This window comes from Salvelinus sp. IW2-2015, linkage group LG20 (assembly GCF_002910315.2).
Source record: "Salvelinus sp. IW2-2015 linkage group LG20, ASM291031v2, whole genome shotgun sequence".
Lineage (NCBI taxonomy): Eukaryota > Metazoa > Chordata > Actinopteri > Salmoniformes > Salmonidae > Salvelinus > Salvelinus sp. IW2-2015.
The window spans coordinates 76,763,984-76,781,203 of NC_036860.1; the positions used below are offsets into that span (position 1 = coordinate 76,763,984).

The 17,220-nt window shown below is 43.2% G+C and overlaps 1 protein-coding gene across 1 annotated transcript in view; it reads left to right on the forward strand.

Annotated features, from left to right (window-relative positions):
* The window catches only part of LOC111980111 (alpha-1,6-mannosylglycoprotein 6-beta-N-acetylglucosaminyltransferase B), a 38,685-nt gene extending 21,855 nt beyond the window's left edge, over positions 1-16,830 (forward strand). The window contains exons 5-9 of the mRNA XM_024010775.2: positions 598-707; positions 8,794-8,867; positions 9,196-9,363; positions 10,443-10,607; positions 16,657-16,830. Coding sequence (XP_023866543.2) covers positions 598-707; positions 8,794-8,867; positions 9,196-9,363; positions 10,443-10,607; positions 16,657-16,830 — 691 coding nt within the window. The remainder of the gene's footprint in view (positions 1-597; positions 708-8,793; positions 8,868-9,195; positions 9,364-10,442; positions 10,608-16,656) is intronic.
* The last annotated feature ends 390 nt before the right edge of the window (positions 16,831-17,220 follow it).

Here is a 17,220-nt window from a genome sequence, read left to right on the forward strand (position 1 = left end):
CTTGTTGAAGCTCAATTAGCAGGTAGCCTAGTGGTTAGAGCATTGGACTAGTAACCGAAAGGTTGCAAGATCGAATCCCCGAGCTGACAAGGTAAAACTCTGTCGTTCTGCCCCTGAACAAGGCAGTTAATCCACTGTTCCTAGGCCATCATTGAAAATAAGAATTTGTTCTTAACTGACTTGCCTAGTTAAATAAAGGTAAAATAAAAAATATATTTTGGGAGGAAACGGTAAGCGTATACTGTAGGAGGGTGGACTTAGATGAAAGAAGGAGCCTTCTACGTTTCTTTTTCTAGATGTTTCCAGGGAGTTTAAGGATTGAGATAAAGGATAAAGATTGAATGTGCATTCCCACTGGGCACAGACATCAATTCAACATCTATTCCACGTTGGTTCAACATAATTTCATTGAAATGACTAGAAAAAAACAATTCATTCAACCAGTGTGTGCCCGGTGGGTTGTCATGGGGAAAGAGATGGCAGAAATGATCAGTAAGAAAGAGGAGACATGCCTAACACTTAATTCACCTGTGCCTGCATGTGCCCTATTGATGATCATTCCCCTGTGTGTGTGTGTGTGTGTGTGTGTGTTGGCAGGATCCAGCCAATTGGTCTGGTGGAGAGGATCCAGGCTATTGCCCAGAACATGTCTGACATGGCTGTGAGGGTGGAGCAGATCCTACAGCGCAGCATGGCCACCAACAGAGGTACAAGAGACACACACACATCTGACCACTCTTCACATTTGAAAGGTAGTTGTATATGTCTGCCACACTGTAAGACCCTATTGAACATGACAGGCAACATTTATGACAGTACTTCAGATGATGAGTCTCCATTCATGTCTTTGTAAAGAGAGCTACGCTGCAGGAAGGCTCTATCTCCCTGTCTCAGCATAATTATAAATAACGCTACATGATGTTCAGTGTATGCTGATGAATTCCCCCCTAGTTAAGAAGATCTGAGACTGTCAGCTTTCTTCTATTAGCTGTCCTCTGCTCAGTTCATTGTGCTCCTGTTCTGTTTGAGCAAGAGATACAGTAGGCTACTTACATGCAAAGCAAGACTAACTCCACTAGCCGACACATTAGAAAGCCAATTATAGACGTTGCATATTGTCATTATTTGCCTTGTCATTGAGTAAAGCAGACATGTCCTATTCTGTAGAGACTGTTTTTGCTACCAGAACCTAATCCCCTGGCTAATTTAGTGACACCGCTAGTTATAGCGCTCCACACTGTGACTGCAGTAGTTATAATGGTAATCAAACAGAATGGCTGCTAATCCTTTGTCTGTGATTGCGCTCACCCAGGCTTGGCGGCACGCTGGTAGAGAAACAGCTTCCGCTCTCTTTAATTAGGCTAATTGGAGCTGGCTGCCGACGAGGAGGGAGGGAGGGAGGGAGGGAGGGAGGGAGGGAATGAAGGAGTGAGACTGGGGAGAGAGGGAATGAAGGAGTGAGACTGGGGAGAGAGGGAATGAAGAAGTGAGACTAGGGAGAGGGGGAATGAAGAAGTGAGACTAGGGAGAGAGGGAATGAAGGAGTGAGACTGGGGAGAGAGGAACGTGGGGGAGATAGGGGATGTTATTAATCAAGCCCACACAGTGTTGTCTATCCACTGTTCTCAGTAGGCATCAGAGATCAGCAAGGGAAGCCAGGCTTTCAGAAGTGGCTGATAACTAACCCAACAGTCTGTCTAACGCTCTGTTCTATCCCCATGGCCACTAGAGTTAACTAACCCAACAGTCTGTATAACGCTCTGTTCTATCCCCATGGCCACTAGAGTTAACTAACCCAACAGTCTGTCTAATACTCTGTTATCAACCGAAACCTGGTCAAATCCAACATACCATAACCCTAGATCCTCTTTCATTACCTTTATGCAATACTTCTCTCGCTCCGGATTGCAGTCAAAAGCCCTCACCTTCACTATACTCCACCTCCGTCCATACTGAGTATGTGGATTTATATAAATCAAATCAAATTTATTTATATAGCCCTTCGTACATCAGCTGATATCTCAAAGTGCTGTACAGAAACCCAGCCTAAAACCCCAAACAGCAAGCAATGCAGGTGTAGAAGCACGGGAATTGGGACATATATCCTAGTAAACCAACTCTAGGGATAATATCTTGACCTAATATTTTAGCTTATTTATTACAATTATTTTTTTTAATTAGTAGTTCATTATCACATAGGCCACTAGGCCACGACATCTTTCCTATCCTGCCTAGGCCACTGGGCCATCAATAGGCCACTAGGCCCTCATCCCTCCGGTTGATACCTGGCTCCGCCCATGTATCAATCTTGCTGCATCTAAACAATGACTTAGGTAAAATAGAGAGGTTCCCTTTGTGCCAAATTCCTCTTTTGTCAACGGCCCCCATCTTAACACATCTAGTAAATTCCTTAACTGGGGCTCGAAGCTGACTTTCCTTCAGTAATTCTGTGTCTATACTAACTTCCTCCTTCAAGTGAGAATCTGTGTGTGTGGGTGTGGCTATCCGCCAGCCCTTTTTGCTTCCTCTTCTGCCTTTCTGTTCCCAATGCTGACGTAGTCAGTGCCTTTCGTATGTGCTTCGCATTTACAAATCGCTACCTTCTCTGGTAATAAGACTGCTTCTAGCAAATTCAAAATTAGCTGCGCATGTGTAATGGGTTTACCTGCCGTAGTGATCATACCCCTGTTTCTCCACTGAGCTGCAAATATATGGACGGTGTTAAAAGCATAAGCACTATCAGTATGTATCATAATGCATTTACCCTTCCCCAATTCACAAGCCCTGGTAAGGGCAACAATTTCAGCTTGTTGAGCAGAGTAATTATTTGGTAATGCTCCAGCTTCCAACACCTCAGTAAGAGTCACTATTGCATAACCAGTGGCATTTGAGCCATCTGGGTTCTTTCTAGAAGACCCATCAACAAACATAGTAATTTCAGCATCTGGCAAAGGCAAATCAGTTAGATCTGGTCTGGGGAGAACTACTTTCTCCGTCTCTGCTACATAGTCATAAACTGATTCTCCGCCTCCCTTGTCCATATAATTTTGTCTTTTGCTGCCATAGTCCTACCATAGATCAAATCACTAAGTATTCCTGTATGTAATGCGAAGTGTGGGACCCACACCCTACAATAGTTTATCGTTCTCAGAAAACTCAATGATTCTGGATCACCACAGATGGCATATATCCCTGTCAACTTTCTACTTATTTAAATAAAAATCTTCTAATGATTAAATAAAGCCAAAACGAATGCTAAACATAGCATATGTTTTCTGTACTAATGAAATCTCTCCTTCAGGAGTCCACTGTATTTTATCTAACAATAACATGGACTAATCTTAAATCAGTCTCATCAATAATTTTATATATGTTGCATTATCTAAACAATGACTTAGGTAATATTAGTAAATTATCCTTATGTCTGACCTTATCATGTAGGATCGCCCCTTTCATTCTCTTTATGTCCAATTCTCCCTGAGGGGCATTCATTCATGTCTATCCTGTATCAATTCTCTGTCAAGTGTTTTGTCTACTTTAAGAGTTATCTGTGCTGTTTTGTATGGTCTTAGATATATATGTGCTTGTCTATGTAAACAGTAACCTTTCTCTCCTTTCTTATTTCACAGGCACTGGTCAATGCTACTATTTCGGCCTGCTGTGTCGAATAATTTCTGGGCAATGTTTCCTTGTTTAACACCTTAGTTCCTGAAACCAACTAAGTTTTCATTCCCCCTTTTGTCTCCCCTCAGTAACCGTGACCCAGTCTGTGTCACTCCTATCTTGCTGATTTCCTGGCCCCCCTTCCCCACCTTCTCCTCTCTAAACCCAAACCTTCAAGGTCTCAGCAGTGCGGGGAGGACTCCTCCGTCTGCCCTTCCTCCTATCTGTCTGTCGCACTTTCTCATAACAGTCTGTCAATTATATGGGGTTTTGCCAAATCTTGACTAAGTGTCTTACTGTCTGAACTCATAGATTTTGGAAAAATAACTTGTCTATGGTGGCCATCTCCAAAGTAATTACATAGGTTGATTAAGGTTATCTCCATCTTCTCATTGGTTCAAATTACCACTATGTCAAAGAACTATAAACTCATTCATAATTATCAATTACTCAATTTACCTTAAAATCAGTATCACAAATGACCTTAAATTCCTTATCCAAATGGCCCTCCCCTGAGGCTGATCAGACCCCAAAAGAAAAAGCCATGATCGAGGTTAAGTCATACCACCCTTTTACAGTCGTGTTACTCAATTTATATATTCCCAGAACATTCCCTTATCAAAAGAATTAACGTGTTTAATTAAAACTCAGAAAATAAAACTTCTCATATTCCACATGTGTGTACCCCTTTAAGATTTCGTGTCTATAGGAAAATGGAAATTTCCTCAAACCCAAAGGCTAAAAACAAACACAACATATCCAGACCTTTTCAATTTTGGTAGAAACATGCCTCTATCTCACTCACTCGCTCCCTTCAAGATTACAGTCCGTCTGCAGACGGTCTCCCAAAATTCTTAATAGGAATATCCTGCCATTAGATACCCACAACTGTGATTAGCGTGCACTGTCCCTTTAAAATAAAATTAACTAACCTGCAATCCCCTTTACCGACCGGACATGGTTCCATGTAATGGAAACAGATTATAATGTTTAGAATACGTTAACTTCTTGTTCAAATTCACTGGTGTTACCTAAACAATCAAACCAAAAATCAATAACCGGGAACTATCACAAAACTTTTACGATTCAACTATTCAGACCTCCCTCTCTTACAGCCAAATATAGCCCAGTGAGCCCCACCAACCAGTGATGCCCACCTAGCAATTTTGTTGCTAGATTTAGCATATTTTCAGACTACCCTGACAAATTTAGCTACTTTTTGAAAATGTATTTGGAAATTTTAGTAACTTTTGAAAAGTGACTCAAAGCTATAATGCACGCATTTTCCCTCTCAATGACACAAACAATTTTCTCTGTCCCACCCTCAGTCACAACCTCATTGCCTGGCTGCAAAAGTGCATTGTGAGTGACGTCAGCAGCAGGCGCTCAGCCCGTGCCCAGGCAGCAGCAATTTCAACGAATTGCAAATTATTGTTGGCTGTCTGCAATAGCAGTAGTATGTGTTCGACAAGCCAAACCCAAGGAATATAGTTGGTCACGAATGTATCCCAACAACTGTCAAATCAATTTGAGTAACGTTATTGTGCATTCTACGTAATGACACAGTTTTACGCTATTATGCAAACATACTGTCACATTCTGACCTTAGTTCCTTTTTTATGTCTTTATTTTAGGTTGGTCAGGGCGTGAGTTGGGGTGGGCATTCTATGTTGTTATTCTATGTTTTGTTCTGTGTGTTATATTTCTATGTGTTTGGCCTAGTATGGTTCTCAATCAGAGGCAGGTGTCGATCGTTGTCTCTGATTGAGAATCATACTTAGGTAGCCAGTTTTCCCACTATGGGTTGTGGGTAGTTATTTTCTGTGTCTGTGTTTCACCATACAGAACTGTTTCGGTTGTTTGTTCGTGTTTTGTTATTTTGTTCTGTGTTCATTTGATTTATTAAAAATCTAATTATGGACACTTACCACGCTGCACATTGGTCTGATATTTCCTACTCCTCCTCAGACGGAGAGGAAGAGCACCGTTACACATACCCCCTACTCAAACCGAGCTCCGCTTTAAGTCTATCGCAAGAGCAAAATCCAACTTTCCAACTTTCTCCACTCCAAAATGTAAAAGTACCATGTACTTCGCTAAATTTATAACGTATGTCAGTTAATCCATAAGAATAAAAACATTCGATGGGCACAACTATCGTAATTATCTGTCCGTTATTATTTAGAATTCATTAGATTTAGGTAACTGTCTCTTCTATGATTCAGCATTTTAAATACGACTCCGGTCTCAATACATTATTCCATCAGATCATTTAGGCAACATAACGTATTACATCGAAATCGCCTCCCTATTTTTCTGAATGGCTTAGTCTTTCAATTTAACCTAAACAAGCTTTTAAAACATTCAGTTTATATCTTAAACAAACACTGACTAACCGTATTTCTCCCGGGCAAAAGCTATAAATAGTTGAATTACAATCATAATGAATTTTAGTCTATCGGTGCATAGGCTGAGATACGAACCCGAGTCTCTCGCGTTGTAAGGCAAGAGTTCCACCCCTCGACCACCATCACTATTGGAATGACGGAGCCTCCCCGCCAACAACCCTATTATTATAATTGTCTGTAGTCGCAAACTCCGGCACCGAGACAATTTTCCAGAAAATAGCCCTAATTTAAAGGTCCAAGCTTTTCCCCAGCAAGGATTTTCCTTACTCTCTCTCTCTCGTTGTCTCTGTATTTACAGCCCACTGTAAAACTACCGCTGCCCCCTGTCCTGGGGTCCCGTCTCCTTTTACAACCGCACAAACCTTTCCTACTACCTGTCTGACCTTTTTCTGTCTCATCTCCATATCTCTTATGTATCTGCTTTATAAGCGATTCTAGCTTTTTTACATCTAGACGTCCATCAAATTCATACTTCTTTCTACATTTTTGACCGGAAATCAATATTTCTTTTAACTTTTAACTTCATATAACGCTTGTCTCCCGTTAAATCCGGAACCTCCTTTGAGGATTTACTGCCCATTGTTAGTAGAACCTTATCTCTATGTATCTCACACTGGATGTGTATGTCACTACTCCCTATGTGCGTGGGTCTATATTATGCTCATCATCTATGTGTATCTTTTTGACCTGTGTATGTCTATATTAGGTCTCTATGATCTATGTGTGTGCTCTTTTTCCCGTTATCCTATTCCTATAGTTGCTCTCCTGACTCTGTGTGTGTCTCTTTATGCTCACAATCTATGTGTATCTCTTATTTCTATTCTAGGGTATATTTACACACTCTATGTGTATGTGATGTTTGATGTGTGTTGATGTGTGTTTCTCCTTTCTGAAAACTTTATCTATAGAGTTGAATGTCGATCGGACATTAGGTCTCACCCGTACAACTATAAGCCATTACCCAGGGGCGTAAACCCCTAGTTAACATCCCATTCTGTCGTGTCATAGGACTTTTAAAGTTAATATCTCGTATCTTCACTCCGCTATATTAGGCTTCCCTTCCTTTCTCCATTTTTGGACTTTATTTCAGTATTGAATAGGTTATCTTGTTCGCATAGAATTACCTTCCTTTCTCACCAAGCCTAGTTTATATCCACACCTGTTTTAATATATCTATCGCTACTTTTCATAGTCTCAGACTACTTCCCATATACAGATAGACTACTTAGGTATTAGGACTTTATTTAGGTATGTCTTTTGAATGGGGTCTATGGCTAATTTATGCCAGTTAACCATAAGTTATCCTATTTGTACAAAACGACCGTCCTATCTAACAACACTTATTTAATTTCCCTACTTAACAAACCTTGCAGGCTGTCACAAAGGTGGCCGGATCTATTATTAAGTTAGTTTTATCTGTGGTAGTGCACCTTACCTCAGGTCATCGCGGACCTGTCTCCTATCAATTTTGGTTACAACACAAAGTAAACCTAGTGAATCTGTTTAGAATAATCAAGCACCTATTATTGATTAATTCTAAGCATTTATAGAACATCCAATCCAAGATATCTTAAATATTTCCCCCCAAATTCGTAAATAAAGATTTACTGACCTGTCTTGTAGACTGGGAAAAGCAATGTAGGTTGGATCCCGTCACCGTCTCTGCCGACCTTAGGTATATACCGGCCTGTTATGGAACCCCAATGTCAGGGGACAGGTCTTTAATTTATGGGTCAATGACCCGCCCGTGCACGATATTACGGCGTGGTACCGTCAGACGGCAGGGACAGATATTGAGATCAGGCTCGAAGGACCAATTCTTAGGAGAATTAAGTTCTCATTCTTTAACCAATTCAATAATATGACTCAGTCTGCTATATCAGGATTTGTAGGATACTGATAGAAATAAAAACAGACAGCGGCCCAGTCTACAAAAGTCAAATGTTTATTTACGGGAACGTTCTGCCAATCATTACATGTACATTGGTTTATATACCTCTCATTTCGTCATAAATGTCCCTCCTCCTCTAATGACAATGATAATATAGTTTACAAGTCCTTCTCATATATTGTCTGCCACCTGTGCAATCTACTACAAGCCCAAGGTTTCGCCCCTCCCTGGGTGGGGAGACTTCCTTCCCTATTATCAGTTCCACAGTGGTCACAAGATGTCTGACACAGTTCCTTGCCTGCTAACAGTCCCTCTTTCTTATGGACGAACATTCTTCATCAGACATGATATAATTATGTTAGTTATAATTCTACGTTAAATGTACACATCATTTAGTCATTATTCATAAAAATCACATCACACTAACCCAACAGTCTGTCTAACGCTCTGTTCTATCCCCATGGCCACTAGAGTTAACTAACCCAACAGTCTGTCTAACACTCTGTTCTATCCCCATGGCCAGTAGAGTTAACTAACCCAACAGTCTGTTGAAACACTCTGTTCTACCCCCATGGCCAGTAGAGTTAACTAACCCAACAGTCTGTCTAACACTCTGTTCTACCCCCATGGCCAGGAGAGTTCTGCTCTAATTTAAGAGACTAGTGCTAAAGCCAAGATATGCTCCCTTTTAGGCATGACCTGTTGAAAAGCTTGTCTGGTTTCTGCCTCAACTGCTCCATAGGGCTGAATAGCAAAGTTATGAGCAGGTATTTTAAGGATTCTGCCCATAGGGAGGTGTTTGTTGTTAATACATGTGTTTTTGTCCCACAGGTAAGGATGGCACAACAGGACAGTGTGAGGTGCCCAAAGACCCTCACTACCCAGACTGCCCCAGCAAGGTGGATGTAAGTCTGCATGTCATACAATTTCACAGTGGTTTTCCTGATCCCACAGTCCCTATGTCCTTTTGCTCTTGGACTGTTCATTACCCTGCAACTCCAGCTTTACGATCAGCTTCAATCAACCCTGCCTTGTTTCACAAGGATCAATGTCTAGTGCTGTGTTCAGATCAATGAAAGGACCTTGACCAAGTCCAAGTCAGATTTCATGGGTTCCTTAGCTATAATACATTCATTTCTACACTGACATTTGACCTACTTTGACCTCCTTTGATCCATAGAGATACTGTATATATTTATTATTACTTGAGTCTGCCTTGACCTTTCCCCTCAGTGGATGCGTGCCCGCTGGACCTCAGACCCCTGCTATGCCTTCTATGGGGTGGACGGCTCCGACTGYTCCTTCCTCATCTACCTGAGTGAGGTGGAGTGGTTCTGCCCCCCTCTGACCTGGAGGAACCAGACCTCCACACCCACGCACAAACCTTTCCCCAAGAGACAGGTGGGATAGCTGGGTTGGCATGGGCTGTTTACAGGGCTGCTACTGTGTATGTGTGTGTGTGTGTGTGTGTGTGTGTGTGTGTGTGTGTGTACAGAGTTTGTGTCTATGATTCTAGTCTTTGTATTTCATCTCCACTCTAATGTTCCTGTATCCGACTGCCACACAGTCTCCTGGGAGGGGAGTGTGGATATACAGTCACTCACAGACAGTCTATTCTCCCTCTGCCTTGAATCATGGCTGTTGCTGTTTTTCTTGTGAGAGCAGCATTCCAGTTATTTATGGGTCCACCAGGGCCAGGTGTTCTAGTTACAGCCCCCTTGCTGCTCCCCGGAGCGCTGTACACTACACACCAATGGGTCGGCTGCTCATTTGAATTATCTGTGCAGCTTAATCATGGATTCTAATTGCCTGCCTGGATCCAGCTGGACTAATCCTGTGACTTCTCTCAGGTGTTCCTCTGCGTTCACAGAAGCACCTACAAGTTGCTTTCCAAACAAGAATTAACTTGTAGTGCGAAAGTAATGCCTCTCATATTGATTTTGTATGTGTGCATAAGCAAGAGCATGTGTGTGGAAGGAAAGAGGGACTGTGTGTCCCCACTGTGTGTGTGAGAGAGAGACAGAGAGGTTTGTGTGACTGTCTATGTGTGCCATTTTTATAAGTCCTCTGTGCTCCCTTATGCAGTTACAACATTGATTAGCACTTGGCTGCTCGGATTGCGCTGTGATCCAGCGATTAAAAAGGGCTGGGAAACATGCGGAGTGAAATGAAGGCAGCCTGTTTATGAGCATGAGGCAGGAGTCCCTCAGGCAACACTATCTGAGAGCCCTGCCTCCAGGGGGAATGGGTATGACATGGAGAGCTGTACTCATATAACACCCATCTCCACTCAACTCCAAGTAGGGCTGCTGGATATTGGTGGTTACCATGTGGCTGTTTTGTACAGGCTTGGGGAGGTGTTTAATGTATTAATTAATTGTTTAATGTATTGGACTTATATAGCTTTTTCTAGGTGCTCAAAGTGATTAACATAGTAACGGGAGAAAAAAAATGTAGATGTTCCTTTTCCTGTCCTCCAGGCGGCATTCCGGTCAGACATTGGGGCCCTCCTGGAGCAGGTGGGAACGGGGAAGGAGTCTCTGAGTTTCATGAAGAGAAGGATGCGCAGGCTGGCTGCACAGTGGGCCTCGGCTGCACGCAGGCTACATGACAGTCTGAGGAGTCAATGGAGGGAGCAGAAGAGGGTGAGTGTGCGGTGACTGTGGAGGGAGAGAGAGTTTCTGTGTCTCTGCTATGAGTCAAAAGGTTGACAGTTCACTCATATCTCTTCCCATGACAGTGCAGGCCAGTAATATGCTGTACAGGTAGGTGCCCATTTTGGTTTGCTATATTTGATTCCCGAAACAATAGGCAGATACACTGACAAAAAGATGGAAGGTTGTCAAAAGATGGATCAAGACGAGGTGGCCTTCATGAACATTACAGTGGTGACATTTTTCTCCACTAGCGATTATGGACCCATTTGCTGTGAGTGGTGTTACTGTGAATGGCAGAGAGAAGTAGATTTGTAAGGAGGAGACTGACCAGCCGTTATCAGGAGAGCAGGCCTGGGATGTATTGTCTTTAGTGCTCTTTAAYCAGCCTAACATTTAYAGGGACATTTTCAAAGARTGKTGGAGGAGCCTGAATACAGGAACACTGCTTTACCATCACTGATGAAATGACAATGACTGTAGAATCTCCCCAAGCCTGCCCTTTGTGTTGAAAAACCTTTTCGTAATGTCATAAACGGTTATAAATCAACCTCAGAATAATATTGACATGTGTGTTTACATGCCTGTGCTTGTCTGCAGTGCACTAGATGGATTAAACAGTACCTGTGCTTGTCTGCAGTGCACTAGATGGATTAAACAGTACCTGTGCTGTCTGCAGTGCACTAGATGGATTAAACAGTACCTGTGCTTGTCTGCGTGCACTAGATGGATTAAACAGTACCTGTGCGTGTCTGCAGTGCACTAGATGGATTAAACAGTACCTGTGCTTGTCTGCAGTGCACTAGATGGATTAAACAGTACCTGTGCTTGTCTGCAGTGCACAAGATAGATTAAACAGTAGCAGTGCTGATTTTATTTTCACAGTGACGTGAATAACCACCTCCGTCACCGGCTTCATAAGGAATTGTATCGGCGATGTTGTCCTCATAGTGAAGGGTCGCTGCTTCCCCAAACAAAAGCCCTGGATTAACACTGAGGTTGGCGCTAAGAGAAAGGATAGGGGACACAGGACTATCACACAGGGCTATCACATAGGCTACGGCTACAACCCTGAGGCTACGGCTGAGGAAAGGAACAAGTACAAGAAGTCCCGCTACGCAAAATATCAAAAGGACAATAAGGTATAAGGTGGAATAATACTATACAGGCTCCGACACCCGGGGCTACAGTCCATTACGGATAACAAAGGAAGACGTGCTCTGTCCAACGATGCCTCTCTTCCAGACGAACTCATTGCATTTTATGCACGCTTCCACCGTAACAACACCGTTTCATGCGTGAGGGCCCCCACCAACCCAGACATCTGGGTTATCTCGTTCTCCGAGGCCAACGTGAGTAAGATCTTTAATCAGGTCAACACTCTCAAGGACGCGGGGCCAGACAGTATTCAAGGGCATGTTCTCAGAGCATGCGCAGATCAGCTGGCAGACATATTCACTATCATCGTTCCTGTTCCCAAGAACTCTAAAGCTTCAAGCCATAGTGACTACCGCCCTGAAGTGCTTTGAAAGGCTAGTTATGGCACACATCAACTCCATCATCCCAGACACCCTAGACCCACCCCAATTTGCATACTGCCCCAACAGATCCAAAGACAACTTAATCTCAATTGCACTCCACACCTATGTGAGAATGCTGTTCACTGACTACAGCTCAGCGTTCAACATTGTCCACTAAAAGTTTGTCACCAAGCTAAGGACCCTGGGACTGAACACCTCCCTCTGCCCCTGGATCCTGAACTTCCTGACAGGCCGCCCCCAGGTGTTGAGGGTAGGCAACATCACCTCTGCCATGCTGACCGTCAACATGGGGCCCCACACGGGTGTGTGCTTAGTCCCCTCCTGTACTATCTGTTCACCCACGACTGCGTGGCCATGCACGACTCCAACACCATCATCAAGTTTGCTGACGACACAACGCTGGTAGGCCTGATCACTGGCGACGATGAGACAGATTACAGGGAGGAGGTCAGTGACCTGGCAGTGTGGTGCCGGGACAACAATCTCTCCCTCAACGACAGTAAGACCAAGGAGCTGATCAACACATCGATGGGGCTGCAGTGGAGCGGGTCGAGAGGCAACATTGCCTCTTCCACCTTTTATTTACATATTTTTATTGAATCTTTATTTAACTAGGCATGTCAATTAAGAACAAGTTCTTATTTACAATGACGGATTACCAAGAGGCAAAAGGCCTCCTGCGGGGACAAAACACACATCACGACAAGAGAGACACCACAACACTACATAAAAGAGAAACCTAAGACAACACAACATGGCAGCAACACAACATGGCCCAACAAACATGACACAACACCAACATGGTAGCAACACATGACAACACAACTGGTAACAACACAACATAACAACACACAATGGTAACAACACAACACTGACAACACACAATGGTAACAACATGACAACACAACATGGTAAACAACCATGACAACACAACATGGTAACAAATGAACAAACAACATGTCAACAAGAATGACAACATGTAACAACACAACATGACAACACAATATGGTAACAACACAACATGGTAACAACACAACATTGTAAAACACACAACACAACATGGTGACAACACAACATGACAAACACAACATGTAAACACACAACACAATATGGTGACAACGCAACATGACAACACAACATGGTAACAACACAACACACCATGGTAACATAACAACACAACATGGTGACAACACAACATGACAACACATGGTAGCAACACGACAACACATGGTAGCAAACACACATGGTAGCAACACAAACATGACAACAACATGGTAACAACATGGTAACACACAGCCGGGCGCAGGTAGCCTAGTGGTTAGAAGCGTTGGCAGTACCCAAAAGGTTGCTGGATTCGAATCCCCGAGCTTGACAAGGTAAAACTATGTTGTTCTGCCCTGACTACAAGGTAGTTAACGCACTGTTCCCGGTAGACTGTTCATTGTAAATAACGATTTTTTCTTAACTGACTTGCCTAGTTAAATAAAGGTAAAAAAAAACATGACAACACAACATAGCAACAACATTGGCGCAGCCACAACATAGTAGGCCAGCACAAACTTTGTTAGGCATAGAAGACAAGCAGCCACAAGTGTCCAGTAAGAGTGTCCATGATTGAGTCTTTTGAATGTAGATGATTGAGAATAAAACTGTCCAGGTTTGAGCTGTTTTGTTGGCAGCTCTTTCAGTCGCTAGCTGCAGCGAACTGAAAAGAGGAGCGACCCAGGGATGTGTATGCTTTGGGGACCTTTAACAGAATGTGACTGGCAGAACGGGTGTTGTATGTGGAGGATGAGAGTTGCAGTAGGTATCTCAGATAGGGGGGAGTGAGGCCTAACAGGGTTTTATAAATAAGCTTCAACCAGTGGGTCTTGCGACAGGTATACAGAGATGAGCAGTTTACAGAGGAGTATAGAGTGCAGTGATGTGTCCTATAAGGAGCATTGGTGGCAAATCTGATGGCCGAAGAACATCTAGCCGCTCGAGAACACCCTTACCTGCCAATCTATAAATTATATCTCCGAAATCTAGCATGGGTGGCATGGTCATCTGAATCAGGGTTAGTTTGGCAGCTGGGGTGAAAGAGGAGCGATAACGATAGAGGAAACCAAGTCTAGATTTAACCTTAGCCTGCAGCTTGGATATGTGCTGAGAGAAGGGAGGAGGTTGAAAAGGTTTGGCATGGGCCCTCATGATAGATCCTCAAAACGTTCTACAGCTGCACCATTGAGAGCATCTTGACTAGCTGCATCAGAGGTAAGGTGGTATGGAAACAGCACCGCCCTCTATGCCATGGCGCTACAGAGGGTGATTCGGATAGCCCAGTACATCACTGTGGCCGAGCTCCCTGCCATCCAGAACCTCTATATCAGGCAGTATGAAAAGAAGGCTCGGAATATAATTTAAAGACTCCAGCCACCCAAGCCATAGACTGTTCTCTCTGCTTCTGCACGGCAAGCGGTACCGGGGCATCAAGACTGACACCTATGCACACACACAGGACTCTACACACTCGCACACACGGATACTCCAACACACACACAACAAGCACACACACTTACATACAATCATAATTTGCGCTGCTGCTACTCTGTCTATCATCCTGATGTCTAGTCACCTTACCTCTATATCTACCTGTATCCCTGCACATCGGAAATATGGTATTGGAACTGACCCTTTATAAACTGTGTTCTTCCTATTTCTATTTCTCATGGGTTTCTGTTCTACCTTGTTATTTTTAGTGCTACATTGATATTGATTACTACATTGTTGGATTTGGAGCTGCAAGAAAGGCATTTCACTGTACTTGTGCACACGGCGTTAAAAACTTGAAGCTTGAATTATTCACAAAACCAAGCCTGGGAAAGGTATAGATTGACTGCAGTATTCTTTGAGTTTACCACTCCGAGCATTCTCTTTGTGCAAACCCCACTCCTTTAATCCTTCTCTAGTTAAAAAGAGGCTCATAACTTCAAAAGCCTGAGTGAACATGAGACGCAGTGATTGATAGGTGTTTGCTTTGCTTTGGGAAAGCAGGCCCGTCTGGTCTTTGGCCAAGAGATGCTTTCAGAACGTATATAAATAGGATTCTTCTTTTCATCAGTCTCTCTTTAGAGAACTATTAGCTTGGATAAGCCAGCACCAGCGCTGTCAACACACAGCATCCTTCCCAAGCCTGTTCCTTGATCAGCCTCCAAAAAGAAGAGTCTCTTTGTTCTTTTTTAACGGTGTGTTCAACAGTAATAGTTACTGTCCATTAACTGGCCCCTCTGGGCTTGGCTGCAGCGGCTCTGACAGAACAGAACCGTGTTTAGAAAACAGACGAGGAGGAACTGCTGTGCTGCTGTGAAAACGCAGATGAGAGAACGATAATCTGCYGATGGAAATAGACTCATTGAAGGGAGACTTCACGGAGGAGTGGAACTAGACAGCAGCCGTCTACCCCACCTGTCTCTCTCCTCTCTGTCTGCAACCTTGATTTTTCTGTCTTTTTCTCTCTACATTGCACTAAACTGTACTTTCATAAAGGCAAAATTGCTGTAGAACACTTTTATAAACTTCCAATTCCTTTTGTAGTCATTTGAAAATGAATTATTTCATGTAGTTTATGGTGATGTGACAAGTATTGTGTGGCTGGCATGAGTACCCTGGCACTGCAGTGACATGATGATTCACTGGCATCATAGATGCAGGGGGCCTGTTGAGGTACTTCTGCCTGGTCATGGCGAGGCATTTGTGATGACATCTGTTGCGTCCACTCTTAACGAAAGCAGAGCAATAAATCGCAATTGATTGTCATCGATTTCCCTCTTTGTATTGTGTGCACTGTGCAGTCATCTTGTCCTCTAGCAATTTCCCTGCATTGTGCAATATTCAATGGGTCTGTGTTGGCTGCCTTCACTGTGTCCTTCGTTTTCTCCCGTCTTTAGTGAGAATGGTAAAACTAGTTTGGAGCACGAACCCCAGAGTGGTTAGTTACTTTACTCTTTAGAAGTAAGATGAGAAACTTTTGTGAGTCAAAAGTAACTGGGGAAGAATTAAAGGCTGCCATCTGCTGAGAAATCACACAGTCTGATTTCATTACACAGTTAACAAGCTGGAAGTCCCATCCTCTCCCATCAGCAATTAAAACAGTCTTGTACCATTAGGCATATTAATTATCTTCAGCAGGTCAATCACTATTCAGATTCCAGATTCAGAAATGGTGTTTTCCAAGATTTGCTTGGGAACGAATGTTTCATGGCTTGCATTACTACTCTTCCTGTCTTTTAGCATACATATTCAGTTTGTTGCAATTCATCTCTCTTATCTCCATTCATCTCTATTCCAAGACCAGTGGTTTGGGGTGATCTGAGATGTACAGACATGAATGAAGCTAATAGAGATAGCTATGGATAAGAACCATGGATCAGTCCTATTAGTTGGGAGCTCATCAGAATGAGACTGGAAACGGTTCAAGCCTATGGTTCCAACCCCTCAAACCTCTGTTTTTTCCTCAGATCCTGGTGCACGTAGGCTTCCTGACAGAGGAGTCAGGGGACGTGTTCAGCCCCAAGGTCCTGAAGGGAGGTCCTCTGGGGGAGATGGTCCAGTGGGCCGACATYCTCACAGCCCTGCACGTCCTGGGACACAACCTCAAGATCTCTGTCTCGCTCAAGGAGCTGCAGGGGTGAGTCAGATGATGTCATGTTCTATCTATGTCTATATCTATATGTAAGGATGGGACCTATCACAGTATTCAGACTGAGTCTAGTTGTTCAGAACTTCTTCCTCTGGCTCAGAGTATATAAAGTCATGCATGAGAGAGGACTTTTTCAGCACCATGGATAGCTCCAGGGAGAACCGTACTGTGGCCGTTCTAACTGTTCTGCCAATTCTTAATCCCCTCATGAATGCTCTAGTCCTGTGACATATATTCATTGAGAGTCATGTGACTTGTTGTGACATCATGATATTTTTCCCACTTTGAGATGTTTTTTGCACACACATTTGGATGAACAAACAAGCTTATTTCTCTGGCACTCATGTCATACATATCTTATAAACACATCTCTATTCATACC